At 31.0% G+C, this 14,751-nt stretch overlaps 3 protein-coding genes across 3 annotated transcripts; 2 read left to right on the top strand and 1 right to left on the bottom strand.

Annotated features, from left to right (window-relative positions):
- The first annotated feature begins 504 nt into the window (after positions 1 to 504).
- Positions 505 to 7,579, top strand: LOC113517285 (glycerol kinase-like). Its single transcript, XM_026901923.3, has 12 exons — positions 505 to 736; positions 820 to 948; positions 1,417 to 1,546; positions 2,190 to 2,407; positions 2,870 to 3,082; positions 3,512 to 3,614; positions 3,701 to 3,808; positions 4,651 to 4,813; positions 5,174 to 5,375; positions 6,119 to 6,248; positions 6,452 to 6,547; positions 7,312 to 7,579. The coding sequence occupies exons 1-12, from the start codon at positions 665 to 667 to the stop codon at positions 7,407 to 7,409; spliced, it is 1,662 nt and encodes a 553-aa protein (XP_026757724.2). The 5' UTR covers positions 505 to 664; the 3' UTR covers positions 7,410 to 7,579.
- A 2,020-nt stretch (positions 7,580 to 9,599) lies between these two features.
- On the bottom strand, positions 9,600 to 13,071 carry LOC113517291 (RNA-splicing ligase RtcB homolog). The gene is made up of 5 exons (XM_026901936.2): positions 12,636 to 13,071; positions 11,956 to 12,086; positions 10,916 to 11,620; positions 10,446 to 10,610; positions 9,600 to 9,963 (listed from the first exon to the last, which is right to left on the bottom strand). The coding sequence occupies exons 1-5, from the start codon at positions 12,925 to 12,927 to the stop codon at positions 9,736 to 9,738; spliced, it is 1,521 nt and encodes a 506-aa protein (XP_026757737.2). The 5' UTR covers positions 12,928 to 13,071; the 3' UTR covers positions 9,600 to 9,735.
- Positions 13,072 to 13,493: 422 nt separating this feature from the next.
- On the top strand, positions 13,494 to 14,372 carry LOC113517284 (NADH dehydrogenase [ubiquinone] 1 beta subcomplex subunit 11, mitochondrial). Its single transcript, XM_026901922.3, has one exon. It carries the CDS (start codon positions 13,642 to 13,644, stop codon positions 14,071 to 14,073), a length of 432 nt encoding a protein of 143 aa, XP_026757723.1. The 5' UTR covers positions 13,494 to 13,641; the 3' UTR covers positions 14,074 to 14,372.
- Positions 14,373 to 14,751: the final 379 nt, after the last annotated feature.

Below are 14,751 nucleotides of genomic sequence, written 5' to 3'. Positions count from 1 at the left end.
TTACATAGAAGGAATAATAAAATAAAATTTGTCATTGACAAATAATTGACATATCAAACATTTTCTGTACACTAGCCTGCTATAAATTGAGAAAGATATTTCTATATCTGCGGATGCGCAGGCTAATGTATAGAAATATAAAAATGTGTATATAAAATTTTTATTCATTTATATTACTAAATTATATTATCGACACAGTTAATATAGAAAGTATGCAAGCAGGTTGTATCTGAATTTGGTAGGGTTATACAGCCATATAACATTTTCTACGCACTAACCTGCTATGAATTGACAAAAATAGTACCTGATGATGTATCTTTCGTCCCCTTTTTACTATTTATATTTGCATAAGAAGATAGGAGGCAACCATATGATTTACAGTTTTTATTTTATCATTCCTTCTATGTTATTCCTTGTTCTGAGGGTTAAATTTATATAGTATCTGATATTTGCGTTTTGATAGGTTACCCTCTGACTTAACTGTCAATCTGTCATTATTCTGCTCTTTATTGTATATATGATATGATGATCAATGATCATCTTCTAGTCGTCTTGTCATCTTATTATCTTTTTTATTTATATTTCCCGTGAATTTAATTTTTTTATTATTATTAATAATCTGAATCTAGTCTATCAATTATTTCAATATGTAGAATAATTTATTATGCGGCAATTTGGAAAATTTGGTCCGTTAATAGGCGCTATTGATGAAGGAACATCGAATGTAAAATTTTTGGTAATTGGTGGTTTTCTAACGTCTCATAAATTAAATTGAAAAAAGATACATTTAATCACAAAATCTTTATATTTAATTTACAGATATTTGCTGCGAATACATCTGAAGTATTAACATATCACCAAATACCTTTAAAACGTTTCAGTCCACAAGAAGGATGGGTTGAACAAGATGCATTAGAAATTCTTAATGCCGTATTGGAATGTATCGAGGTAACATATAAACTTATCTCCCTTGTTATAAAATACTAGCTTTATCCTACTGCAATTTTAAAATTTTCATGCATTGACACTTAATTAACTTAAAAGTTTTACCTATAACCTCACAGTTGTGAATTTGATTCACAAACAATTATGTTTATTCAGCTTTACACATGTACAATACACAGCTAGGGTAATTAATTATAAGTATTCACAGAAAGATCTATTACAATCTCAAATTCTTGTATGTAAACTGTTTTCTCTAGTATCTAATAATAATAACAGTAAGAATTATTGTAGATGATGTAGATAATAATGATAGAATAAAATCCACAAATAATGCATAAAATAAATTTGACTTTTTAATCTATTTAATTGATATGTTATATGAATATTTAACTAAATTATAAATTTAAAGCATAGTATTTATTAGGTAGGTAGTGAATATTTCATAAATATATTTATTAAATTTGTCTTCAGATAACAACTGATAACCTAAGAAAATTAGATATAAGTCCTGAAGATGTAGTAGGTATAGGAATAACAAATCAGAGAGAGACTACTATTGTGTGGAGTTCTATTACAGGCCAACCACTTTATAGTGCCATAGGTAAGGTTATTTTATTATGTGATGTGACAGTTTTATTATAGTTATAGTGATACCTATAAACATATTTTAAATACACAATTGGGACTTAAAAACATTAGTAATAAAGAAGCATGTATATAGGTACTATTTACCTGTAAAAAAAAATTTCTTTGTGTTATTCTCGATTGTGTATTTAAAAAAAACCATCTGTTCAATCCCCTAAGGGACCTTCTTTAATATATATCCTTTATATATATAGATAATTTTATTAGTTGTAATAAATCCTTTATATGTATATGTATTGTCTCTATCTCTATATATCATCATATCAGAACCCTTATGTCAAGAAGCTTCTAGCTTATTATTTATTTATAATTTCTGTAATATATTTGTATTAAAGGCTCAACATATTTTATACTTTAAACTTTTTTAAGTTTTAATGAGTGTGACCCCTTTTAAGTATACAGTTTGTTTATATGTTTATGTCTAGTGTAAAAAATTTTGTGTAAATACTGAAGAGCTCCACTCTTCAGTATTTACACCAAATTTTAGAACTAAATGTTTGTTTCTTAAATTAATGTAAAATATCTTTACATAAGATTTGCTTAATTGCTTTTTTTTTATGAAACAAAAGATAAATCTTAATATATATGTAATATTTCAGTTTGGTTAGATGTAAGAACATCAAAAATAGTTGATGATCTAGTTAAAAGAAAGGGAGCCCAATGTGTAAATGCTGTATCTCAAACTAGTGGACTTCCATTATCAACATATTTCTCATCAGTGAAATTAAAGTGGCTGCTTCAAAACATACCAGCTGTCAAAGATGCTGTGGCTGCTGGAGAGTGCATGGCGGGTACAGTTGATTCCTGGCTAATATGGGTACTGTTATTTTGTAATAATAGTCTTATAATCTTAAAACCATGTTGAATAGATGATAATGTTGCCAGTTTGACAAACAGACATTGACAGACTCTAAGTCTAAGATAAGTTTTTATTTTTGTCATGATAATATTATTATGATCATCATCATCATCATCTTAGTCATTATCTATCTATTGCTGAATATAGGCTTTCCTCATACCCTATTATTATTATTCAATATTATTATATTTATGTATAATACTAATACATATAATGTAAGTACACAAAATCATAACTATCAAACTATAAAGCTTTTGTAGAAAATTGGCAACATTGTTCAAAATGAAAAGTCATAAACTGTGGTTGTATAATATAGTTAAGCACATTTGAATCAATTGATTATTTTAATATATATATGTATATCCAGAGCAAAAAAAATATGAATGTAATAATAAGTCTAGTTGTCTTGTCTTTTTCTAGAACCTCACAGGTGGTAACCGTGGTGGAATACATGCTACAGATGTAACTAACGCATCTCGGACGCAGCTCATGTCATTGAAAACCTTACAATGGGATAAAGGGTTGCTTCATTTCTTTGATATACCAATGCAAATTCTACCAAAGATTAAAAGTTCTGCTGAAATATATGGTTACATATCCACAGGATCTCTTCTTGGTGTTCCTATTGCTGGGGTCAGTTACAATTATTATAGATAACATATAGCTATTCTAACATTAAGTCCTTCATTCATTTACAGATTCAGTGTATTTTTCCTATATTTGTCTATTCATACAATTATCATTAAATATTTATTATAATATGAATTATGCTTATTAAGCAAACACTTCTAGTAATAATTTAAAAATGTATATCATAAAAAGATATGAATATTTATACTGTAGTACAACTATTGGCAGTGGTAAACTCTATACATTTAAATACTAAATCATATGAATCATGAAACTCTTCTTATTTGAAAGTTGCTTAAAATCAAATTATAAATTACATAATTTCTACATGATACCAAGACCTATTGTAAACTGGCAAATTAAATACATCCATGTTCAAATTTGTCATACTAATACTGTCTAAATAGATAGCTGGTTAATTTTTTTTTTTAGTGCTTGGGAGATCAACAAGCTGCATTGGTTGGACAAGGTTGTATGAGATTTGGCCAAGTTAAATGTACTTTTGGAACTGGCTGTTTCCTGTTATACAATACAGGTAATAAGGTAATATTATTATTAAAAGAACATATTTATATGTATTCAATTTAAATTACATTTTATTTATTAAACTGATGTTTACAGGTGACTCAATAATACATTCACAGAATGGTCTTTTGACAACAGTGGCATTTAAACTTGGTCCTGATGCACCACCAGTGTATGCTTTGGAAGGATCTGTGGCAATAGCAGGTAGATATAGGTACTTCTGAAGACCTAATTTTTTAATAGATTACTTATAAAATTTAAGTAAGTCTCTAAAATGTTAAGTTGGTATTAATTCCCAATTATGTAGTTTGTACTAAGTATGTGATTTAACCAAATCAATTCGTAAATAAGAATTGATTTGGTTTATCACTAAGTTTTATGAAAACGTCATGATAAGATACACACCCTCATTTCTAAGCTATCCGAACAAGGGCATTCTCAGTTTCTGTCATAAAAATTGACATAAGCGCTCAATCAATCAAAGTCTTCTCATAGCCCACCAGATGGTGTGAGCGGGCGAGGTAGGGGCCTCGGGGCGTACCCCTTCACCCAGGCTTCAGCTCCGGAGGCTATCACCTCCGGATTACGTGGTTGTAAGCCGACATACACTAGATGTTATTGTGTATGTCGGCGTGGAGTTTGACGTAAGCGGTATTTATCGATGTTACTCTAATTTGTAACACCAGTAGATGGCGCTTAATCGATTCAGCGCCGTTAATCGATTGCAATATAGATTAAAAAACATCAAAACATATTTTAAATTCGTATCTGTCGGAATAGAGATACAAATTCTATCCGTATTTTTTTTTTAAACTGAGAATGGCCAACAAATTAATGATCCACCTTATTGAAAGCGGTAATTGTCACCTCTAGACCATGAAGTACGGACCACATTGTGCTCATCAGTCTTTTTCAGATATTTTCAAATAGTAGTACTCTGATATTTAAGAAACAGCTTCTATCTGTTAGATAGGAAAGTCTAATAAAAGAGTAGATAGTTCATTAGACCAATATCATTTAAAACAAACTTAACATTTTCTTAATAGGTGATACATTACAGTGGCTAAAAAATGGCCTAGAAATATTAAATGATGTACAAGACTCAGAAATTGAAGCATCCGAAGTGACTGATGAGGAAGAAGGAAGTATTTGTTTAGTACCAGCTTTTAATGGTTTATATGCACCATATTGGAGAAAAGACGCGAGAGGGTGAGTGCATTTTATAATATATAATGGTAATGCAAAATTTTTCATTAAGCTTATCATGCTGAACGCTTAATTCCTATCTATACTTGGACGTGATTTTTATATGTCAATTTAAATTTCCAGCCAACTTTTTTATACAAACTATCATTATTTTAAAACAAATTTGACATAATGGATTGGTTATTGTTAAATTAAATACGTAAAAATGACAATGACATTACCATGCGCTATATTTTTTTAGTTACTTCTGTATTAGTGCTATAGATACTAATTTTACTAAAAGGCGGTTTTTATATGACATTGAATTTTATTACCCAATTAATTTCATTTACTGAGATGTACTAACATTTTTTTTATTTTTAGAATAATGTGCGGATTGAGCGGTAGAACAAGTAGGCGGCACATAATACGGGCAACACTCGAGGCGGTGTGCCAACAGACGCGAGCCGTGGCGACCGCTATGCAAGCCGATTGCGCGCCGCTGCGTCGCCTACTTGCCGACGGCGGAATGGCACAGAACTCCGTACTTATGCAAATGCAAGCTGATGTGCTAGCTGTACCTGTGGTATACTTGCTTACCAAACTTTTTAATTTTTCACCATGCATATATTTTTATAATTATCCGTCTGTTCAATAAAAAAATAATTGTGCAAATTAAAAAAAAAATCTTGGAGAAATCAATGTGCATCCACATCCACAAAAAAAAATATACCGTATGTGTAAATCCTCACATTTATTGAAGTCTGTTAAAAATAACAAAATTATTTATTTCATCATAGTGTAGAATAGTCTGAAGATCTAAAGCACATACCCACTACCCTATTCAGATACCAATAGAAATCTCCCATAATTAGTTTTACACCATATTACAATTTTAAACCAATTACAATTAAATATTTATGCTTGAAATGTACCATTGTTGTTTTTACTACAAAAAGGAGAAAGTTTATTTTATGGTTTTTTATGTGTCTATCAGTTTAGAGTCAATTTTGTTCTTAGAGTTAATGATAAATCAATTAAACGAATTTTTATCTTTTGAAACAGACATGGGTGTGTTTTGTTCAATATAAATTTGTTGTTTGTTCTATATAAATTTGTTGTTTGTTCTATATAAATTTGTTGTTTGTTCTATATTAATTTTACGATTGAAGTAGATTTTATTATGGAAGACATTCTTAAAATATTACATAGAGATCTTATTGGCATGGACATTGTCTCTAAAAGATTACACGTTTGTCTTGAACCTCTGGACGTCAACTAATAGCACTATCTGTTTTTTTCTCATATATAGTTTGATTTAATTTTCAGATCCGTCCATTAATGATGGAAAGCACCGCGTTAGGGGCGGCTATAGTGGCAGGCCGAGCGCTACGTGTATGGCCTGCTTCTATACCTAATCCTCCCGCTGACATTTTCCTGCCATCTATATCAAATGAAGGTACCCAATTAAATAAATCTATCTACATATTCAAACTTGTTTATGCTATTCCGCTATATTAAAAATGAGTTACAATTTCCTGTATTCTATTTAATGACATTTATTGAATTTCTTTTTGTTATTATTTTAGGATGTAATTTATCATTTTGCATGTACCTCTTCTAATTTTTCTTTATATATATAATACATCCATAAAATTACAGAGCGTGAAATTCGACGTGTCAGATGGGAATCAGCTCTAGACCGCTGCATGGGCTGGTCAACAGATAACAAAGATGAGAAATGTAAAATTCAGCCTGGTAATAATTTTTTTATATTCATAATCACCCCATGGAATAAGTATTGTACATTCTGTACCGATGGAAACTACTGGTTATCAATCGCACCAAGAAATCGTTAATCGTTGTTCTATTTTTCCAATTATTATTTTATAAAATTATAAATATTTCTTTCAACCTTGTGTTACAAACTCCTTTGTAATTAAAATATATAAAAAATGAGTTATTAAAAGAATACAATATTTGAAACACATTTCAAATATTGTATTCTTTTAATAACTCATTTTTTTTATAAATGTCAGCACAACTTCTCAACGCCGGTTCGTGTCGAAAAGTTATACTGACAATTTATAAAAAAATTATTAAAAGAATATAATATTTGAAACACAAATTAAAATGGAGTTTATAATACCTTGTTTTGAGGGAACAAAGTAGCCACTTTCTAAATAAGCGTGGCATAAAATAAATTGAATATATTTTTATATGTATATACTCTGTATTCGGGATTTTAATAATATCTTTGGCGTATAATCTAAGGTTTGTGGTCCCGGCATAAAATGGACTAACCCTTACTTTTCCGTGGGTGTTGTAAGATGCGACTAAGTAAACTCTTAGGATAGGCAAACGCCTCTTTCGCCTCTCTTAAAACATCACCAGTCTAACTGCGGCTGCAAATCTGCCTGCCAAACACGGCAAATACTGGCAATGCCGATAGGAGAGACCTATATTCAGCAGTGAACAGTTACCAGCTGATGATATGATTAATCGTGTTTTTTTGTTTACAGATGAAATTGACCGAACAAATGCTGTCCTGCCACCAGGTCTATTCTTTCTTGGTACTGCACTTCTAGTGATCATAGCAGATAAATTAAAACCGATTTAATGTGTAGTTAGTCAATATATAATAGTACAAGCGGGCTCAAAATAATAACCATCATAACGATATCCCAAAAATATAGTTCTTAATAGTTGTACCTATGTAAAGTATTAATTTATCCTGTAGTATAGATTGTTGTTGTTTGTTATCATAAATATATAACAAATTATGCCATATCTATTAATGTTTCTATTTAATCCCTGTCGCTTCCATCCACCCGAACAAGCTGGCTTCCGAAAAGGTTTTAGCACCATAAACCACATACATACGCTACGGCTGATTATACAGAAGACTGAAGAGTATAATCTGCCACTATGTCTGGCGTTTGTGGACTATAAAAAAGGCTTTGATTTGGTCGAGACATGGGCAGACTACAGTCTCTCCAGCGGTACCAGATTATTTATTTAGGTTCACCAACAATTGTTTCCATAAATAATGTAAATATGTATTATTACGGAGTTTAGAACTAAGTGTATTTTATAGGCAAACATAGCATATATTGATACATGTATAACAATAAGTACAGAGAAATATATATAGCTTACAACTATTATTAAATACTTAACAACTAACAACTAAAGCCACCATATCCATAAGCAGATCCAGCAGCACGACTCATTTTATATATTTATGGATTTTTCGTACAAAAGCAATTGGACTATCAAAATTAATATCGACCTGGTCACTGCAGCTATTTATAGTTTTATAGAACCTTACTATTGGAGAATTACTACCCAGAACAGTTCTTCTAAATGGAAGTATTAGCGGAGTTATGGGTCCACAAGGTAATCTAGAAGGGACTTGCAATTTTATAAGGCTTAGTAACTGAGGACAATGTAATTTATATGTTATAAGTTTATACATAAATATGTCATCAGAGACTTTCCTGCGTTTTTCTAATGAGATTATTTTAAAGTACTGCAGCTTGACCTTGTAGAATAAATTTTTTTGACAATGACAGTGGAAAATGCCAAGTGCCATAGGAATCGCTTCTGAATACGTTCCTTACGCAATATATGTGTAGTAAAAAATGGGCGCCACACCACGCTGCAATACTCTCAGACACTCCGCACCAGGCTATTATAAAGTATAATTTTAGTGTTACTATTATATAATACTTTACAGGTTCTTATAACAAAACCAAGCACCCTTCAAGCTTTATTAATAATGTTATTTAGGTGAGGAACAAACGTTAATTGTTGGTCGTATAATACATACATATATATATATATATATATATATATATATATATATATATATATATATATATATATATATATATATATATATATATATATATATATATGGCGGAATCTCTGGAAATGATATGAATAGCAATCATGGCTCAATGACATATGGTGCTTGTCAACCGGTAGGCCTTAAAATGAACATGGACAAAAATAAAATCATATCTAACGTCCATGTCACATCTATACCGATTAGGATTGAGAACACTGCTCGAAGTTGTCAACGAGTATATATACCTGAGACAAGTTATCCGAATAGATAAGTCCAATTTCGACCGAGAGGTCAACCGACGAATCCAACTCGACTGGGCATCGTTCGGAAAACTACGCCACTTTCTACATCCTTTCATCCAAAGTAGCTCAAACTTTGAAGACGAAGGTCTTTAACTAGTGCGTGTTGCCAATGATGATTTGTGGAAAGGAAACATGGTTATATACGGTTGCCTGTATGCAAATACTTCAAATTACTCAGGAAGCTATGGAGAGGGCTATGCTCGGAGTTTCTTTGCGTGACAAAATTCGAAATGAGGATATCCACAAAAGAACCAAAGTCACCAACAAATAATATAGCCAAAAAGAATAAGCAAGCTGAAGGTAAAAAGTTGATCACATAGCTTACAGAACCAACACAACCGATGGGGAAGAAATATTCTTGAGTGACGACCCCGTATGGACAAACGCAGTGTAGAACGAAATCTACCATATTTACAATCATGAGAAAGTAAAATACAACATACAACAATAAATTGTATATTAATTAATATATCGATTATTCTATTTGAAACAATATTTCTTAGCATTCAGGTTGCAATTTCATACAATAACTACATTGTGAATCAAGTGCCTAGCAGCCTCTAATATTACATTACTCTTTATCATATGTCAAAGAATGCATGCCTATTTAAACGATCCAAGTGATATAATATCGTAAAATAATACTAGTTTTGCGTATTATTAAATATTTATATTAATACTTCTTATAAAATGAAAACTTACACACAATATAAACTGTACAGTAATGCCACTGTCTTGTTTATCAATATATGCAGAAATTATTATTAGTTTCAAATTTTAAATAGAAATGTTTAGCCTTTTATCACTGCAATAGGTCGTAGTTTAACAGTCTTCTTACTTATTCCAGCAGCATGGCATGTATTTACAACATCTGTGACATTTTTGTATGATTCTGGTGATTCCTCCATTACTAATTTCGGCGACGCCACGCGGATTGATATACCCATACTTTCTAATTTGACTAACACATCTTTATAATCTATATTACGCCTAGATTTAGCTCGCGATAAAGCCCGGCCCTGTAAAATATTAATCGAAAATATAAACACCAGTTCTACTGTCAAATGCAAGTAAGATTATAATGATGGTAAACATAATTATGTATTAATTTGGTATCTATTAAAAAGAAAAAAGTTTTAACTTCTTGATAAGATTACCCAGTCACCCCATATAAATAAATAAATATATTCAGGCCCTATATTATAAACTGACCCAGTGATCTGTGTCACCTACGACGCCATCTAGTAGAAGTATTTCGAAGTAGCAGTTCCCATACAAAATTACTTAATTTTCCAATTTTAAAGCCAAACTATAGGATTTTTCAAATTTTTTCTTTTGAACTATTAAAAATTAATCAAATTAATCAAGCCGTTTTTGAGTTTTAGTGAAATTAACAAACTGCGATTCACTTTTATATATAAATTAAATAATATTACAAATTATATGTTATCAATAATATTGTGATAATTTTTTGAACAGTAAAAACATAAATTATACTAACAGCTCCATGACATGTAGATCCAAATGTTTCAGTCATTCCTTGATGAGTACCAGTCAAAACATAGCTGCAAGTTCCCATTGTTCCACCAATAAGAACTGGCTGTCCAGTTAATTGATAATCAACTGGTATAAGAGGATGGTGTGGAGGGAAAGCTCTTGTAGATCCCTGAAAAAAATATACAAATACATAACATTCACAAAATGCAGTGAAAAGGATGTAAGTAAATTAATGTTTTAAACATTTCAGCAATATGTAAGAGACATATGGACATTTCATGTTTCTTCTTGATTTCTTTAAATTCCATTATAAAACAGAATTGCATTATTTAAATTTGATATAAAAGAAACAATGAATCCCATATTTCTGCATATAATTCATAATTATACACAACTACTTATATATTACTCTAACTAGTAGCCAGTAACATATGAAACAAAGAAAATATAATATAAACTAGCCAGATAAAGTACCTTTCTATGAACAAGTAATGTCTTAACTTTTCCATCTACCACATGTTCTTCTATTTTGGCAACATTATGAGATACATCATATATGACATGCATGTCTAAATCATCAGGAGCCATTTTAAATTGCTTGGCAAATGCCTGTCGAGTTAAGAATGTCATTGAACTTCGATTCACCCAAGCAAAGTTAGCAGCAGCAGCCATTGACTTTAAATAATCTTGTCCTTCAACAGAATTAATTCTAGCACAAGCCAACTGCCTGTCATTTGTTTCGATATTATCCCTTTTCATAGCTTTTTCCATTTGTACCAATGCATCAGTTGCCACTTGGTGTCCGAATCCTCTACTACCTGAATGAATCATAACACAAACTTGACCTACTCGTTCTAGACCCATTTTTCCAGCTGCATATTTATCATAAATTTCATCAACTACTTGTATTTCAGCATAGTGATTTCCAGCACCTAGTGTGCCGAGTTGAGGAAGTCCCCTCTTCTTGGCTCTAAGGCTAACTTTAGATGGGTCAGCATTCAACATACGTCCATACTCTTCACAATGCTCTTTATCTTCTGCCCATGCATAACCTTCTCTCAAAGACCAATCCATTCCCATTTCTAAAGCTTCCTCCATATCACGAGCATTCATAGGAATGATACCTTTTGAGCCCACTCCTACTGGAATATGATCAAAGAGACTCTGAGCTAACTGTTCCTGAAATATACAGATATATATCCTTTATATTAGTAATGTAATTAAATCAATATCAAAATATAATCCTCTTTAATAATATATAAATGACTTTGTAGAATTGATCCCAAAATCAATTCTACAAGTCAGTTTTAAAAACAAATGCATTCCCAAGGTCTCTTGCATATATACCACCCAGCTACAAGTATGCAGAAGTATAATAATATATGCTATTTGAATTTTAAGGTAGGGATAGGAGTAGATATTCAGGTCTACAACCCATACCTACTAATACAAGTGACAATTGGAATGACAGACTGGCATCCATGTCACAAATTTCACAAGGCTTAGTTCTATACCTTAATTGGCTGGACATCTTTTTCATGTAAATTTGTCCGTAAAAGACGCACACCACAGTTGATATCAAACCCTACACCACCAGGAGACACAATAGATTTTGGATCTGACATATCAAAAGCTGCCATATTTCCTGAAAATCATATGACAACAGTAGCTTCTTTATCATGTAAACATGCAATATAAAGTAATGTAAGATTGTGATCCACAAAATGTAATAAATTTAATTTTGATTAGATAAATAATTGGAAAAGGAATGTCAAAATCAGAATTAGTGAAGATATAGTGTAAATATAGATGCAAAATACAAATTAATTGAAAACATAATGCTTTTTTAAGTTGCTTAAAAAATAAAATAAGGGCAATAAAATGATCCTATAATCAAATTTATACATAAAATGTTAAAATTTAGTATGTAAGATCTTACTGTTACTAGGTAATTTTAATTGAATTGGAAATTATAGATTGAATACAAAATTATATATATTTCAATTTTTGTTCAACAGATACTTTTAATAAAAACTATAATTGTATGTTTTTATATTTAACTCTTGAAAACTATACCTAGGTATGTAACACTTTTAGCATGCAGAAAATATATCAAAACATATCAGAAGAGTTATATCAAAGTACACCAGAATAAATCATAAATAATAAAGAAAATAAAAGAATTAAAGAATACCTATAGCAAAGCCATATCCAGAATGAACATCCGGAAGGCCGACAGACCGGCCTACTATTCCTGGCAATGCTGCTACGTTTGCGATCTGTTTTACGCCAGGTAGAAATCCACCTGTCATACCAGGTCTACAAGAATTTCTTAATTCGTCCAACATGAGTTTTTCAAGAGTATTATTTACATAAAATACTCCTTCAACATTCATGTTAGGTTGGAAGCCTTTCTTGATCCTCCAACAATACGGATTTATCTTCTCTAGATACTTTAATTCCTCATTATATTGTCTGACCACCATTTTCTTATTTAAATAACACTGTATGGCAATAAAAAATCACAACGAGAATATGTATAGATTGAATATAAATGAATAACAGCAAAATTAATGAAAAAAATTAAATCAGATTAGCCGACCGTGATATGAAATATAGAATGCGATGTTTTTTTGTTCTCATTATGTTAATGAGTATGGCAAAGAGCTCTGCCCATACAGCTTATGTCAATCGTATTATTCCTTCAAATTGTTCAATTTTCTTTGATTTAAATATCTAGAATTGTTGAAATAATATAAAAATAAAGAGCAAAAAAGGTCTTTGAGTCTTTTAATAAATGTTAATGCGAGCGCCGGGCATGCTGTGCTTCTTCGTGTTCATCGTCTTTCACCTTTTACAGCTTTCTCCGTTTACTTTGATATATACATTAGCCCATGAAGGAAAAGTGAGAGTAATAATGTAAGAGTGAGGCAAGTCTATTCGCCTATCGTGACAAATCACCTTATGTAGTGATAATTAAAAATATAGCTGTTCGTATTTATTATCGTTGCCTCTATCTACGAAATTAACTATTAAAAATATCATTTTTGACATTTCATTTTTTTTTCTACCAATACTACCAAAACTACTGATGGTTTCGTAATCTTTCCGAAATATAAAATTGATTAACAGATTATTTTTAAGCGAATTTTCAACTTCCAAAAGAAGAGAGAGAAGATACGTAAATTTCATTTTCAGCTATGGCTGCCATAATTAAACTTCGACACATACCAGTGATGCAAAGGTGTGTATGGAATCACATGAACAGAACAATCCGAAATATATCTACATCTAAAAAGAATAGTGATACTGCTACAACTGCTTGTGATACTAGTGAAAAAGATAAAAACTGGGTGAGCTACGGTTTCGACTACACTAGCAAAGAAGAAGATACAAATGCACATCACTCTTCGTTCTTCTTCTCCGTATCCCTATGTTTGGTTTTTGGTGGTTTCCTCTGGGCTTATTCTCCTGATATGCACATGAGAGATTGGACTCAACGTGAAGCATTTTTGGAATTACGCCGTCGTGAAAAAGCTGGTTTGCCACCTATAGATCCCAATTATATCAATCCAAAGTCAGTGAAACTACCATCAGAATCGGAATTAGCCGATGTTGAAATTATTATCTAAATTTTACTGTGTTCCATATTAAATAGATAATGTAGGTGAACTTTTACATTTGTAGCTTTGTAATATTTATTTCAACAGCCCTATCTGCCATTCTGATGAGTGGCTTTCAAATAATACATCAGTTTAAAAAACATACTTGATATATTTTTACCAATTATTTGTTTTTCAGTTCTAAAGAGTTTTGATATTCAGAATATGCTTATTTGTTTTTGGTATAATAATTTCAATACAAATTTATACAATATGTATTTAAATGTATATAAATTAGCAATATAAATTAAAAGTGATTACATTCACAATTATTTTTATTTGTTTACCTACATCTAAACTTTGTATACTTATTAGTTAGGTCACTACACCTGGCATTACACAGATACATAGTGTAGGGATCTCTAATTTTATATTTACTGGGTACAGAGGAATAACACCTGAGTCCTCAGGAATGGCAATGTATGGGGTATCATGGGTGAAACAAAAAGCGAAATGTCTATAGGCAACAGTTACCACTTTCCATCAGGTGTACCGTCAGCTTGTTTGCCATTCTAAGTTGTATAAAAAAAAAAATGCATTCCTGAAGTCTGGTATTGTACATCTGTATCTTGTAATTTCCTTTTAATTTATTAATTCAAAACACTGACAACACCTTAAGCTTCATTATTATTATAATATATATATGAA

The sequence above is a fragment of the Galleria mellonella genome, unplaced genomic scaffold (assembly GCF_026898425.1).
Source record: "Galleria mellonella isolate WM207_F2 unplaced genomic scaffold, CSIRO_AGI_GalMel_v1 utg78, whole genome shotgun sequence".
Taxonomy (NCBI): Eukaryota; Metazoa; Arthropoda; class Insecta; order Lepidoptera; family Pyralidae; genus Galleria; species Galleria mellonella.
This window is presented reverse-complemented; position numbering and strand designations above follow the sequence as displayed.

Bases quoted from the DNA above. Each gene is read 5' to 3' on its own strand.
- LOC113517285 (XM_026901923.3), top strand. From the start codon at position 665: ATGCGGCAATTTGGAAAATTTGGTCCGTTAATAGGCGCTATTGATGAA. The intron at 3,083-3,511 runs GTCAGTTACAAT...TTTTTTTTTTAG, and splicing joins TTGGTGTTCCTATTGCTGGG to TGCTTGGGAGATCAACAAGC. The intron at 6,548-7,311 runs GTAATAATTTTT...TTTTGTTTACAG, and splicing joins GAAATGTAAAATTCAGCCTG to ATGAAATTGACCGAACAAAT.
- LOC113517291 (XM_026901936.2), bottom strand. From the start codon at position 12,927: ATGGTGGTCAGACAATATAATGAGGAATTAAAGTATCTAGAGAAGATA. The intron at 10,611-10,915 runs GTACTTTATCTG...TATTTTTTTCAG, and splicing joins CATTACTTGTTCATAGAAAG to GGATCTACAAGAGCTTTCCC. The intron at 9,964-10,445 runs GTTAGTATAATT...AATATTTTACAG, and splicing joins GATCTACATGTCATGGAGCT to GGCCGGGCTTTATCGCGAGC.
- LOC113517284 (XM_026901922.3), top strand. From the start codon at position 13,642: ATGGCTGCCATAATTAAACTTCGACACATACCAGTGATGCAAAGGTGT.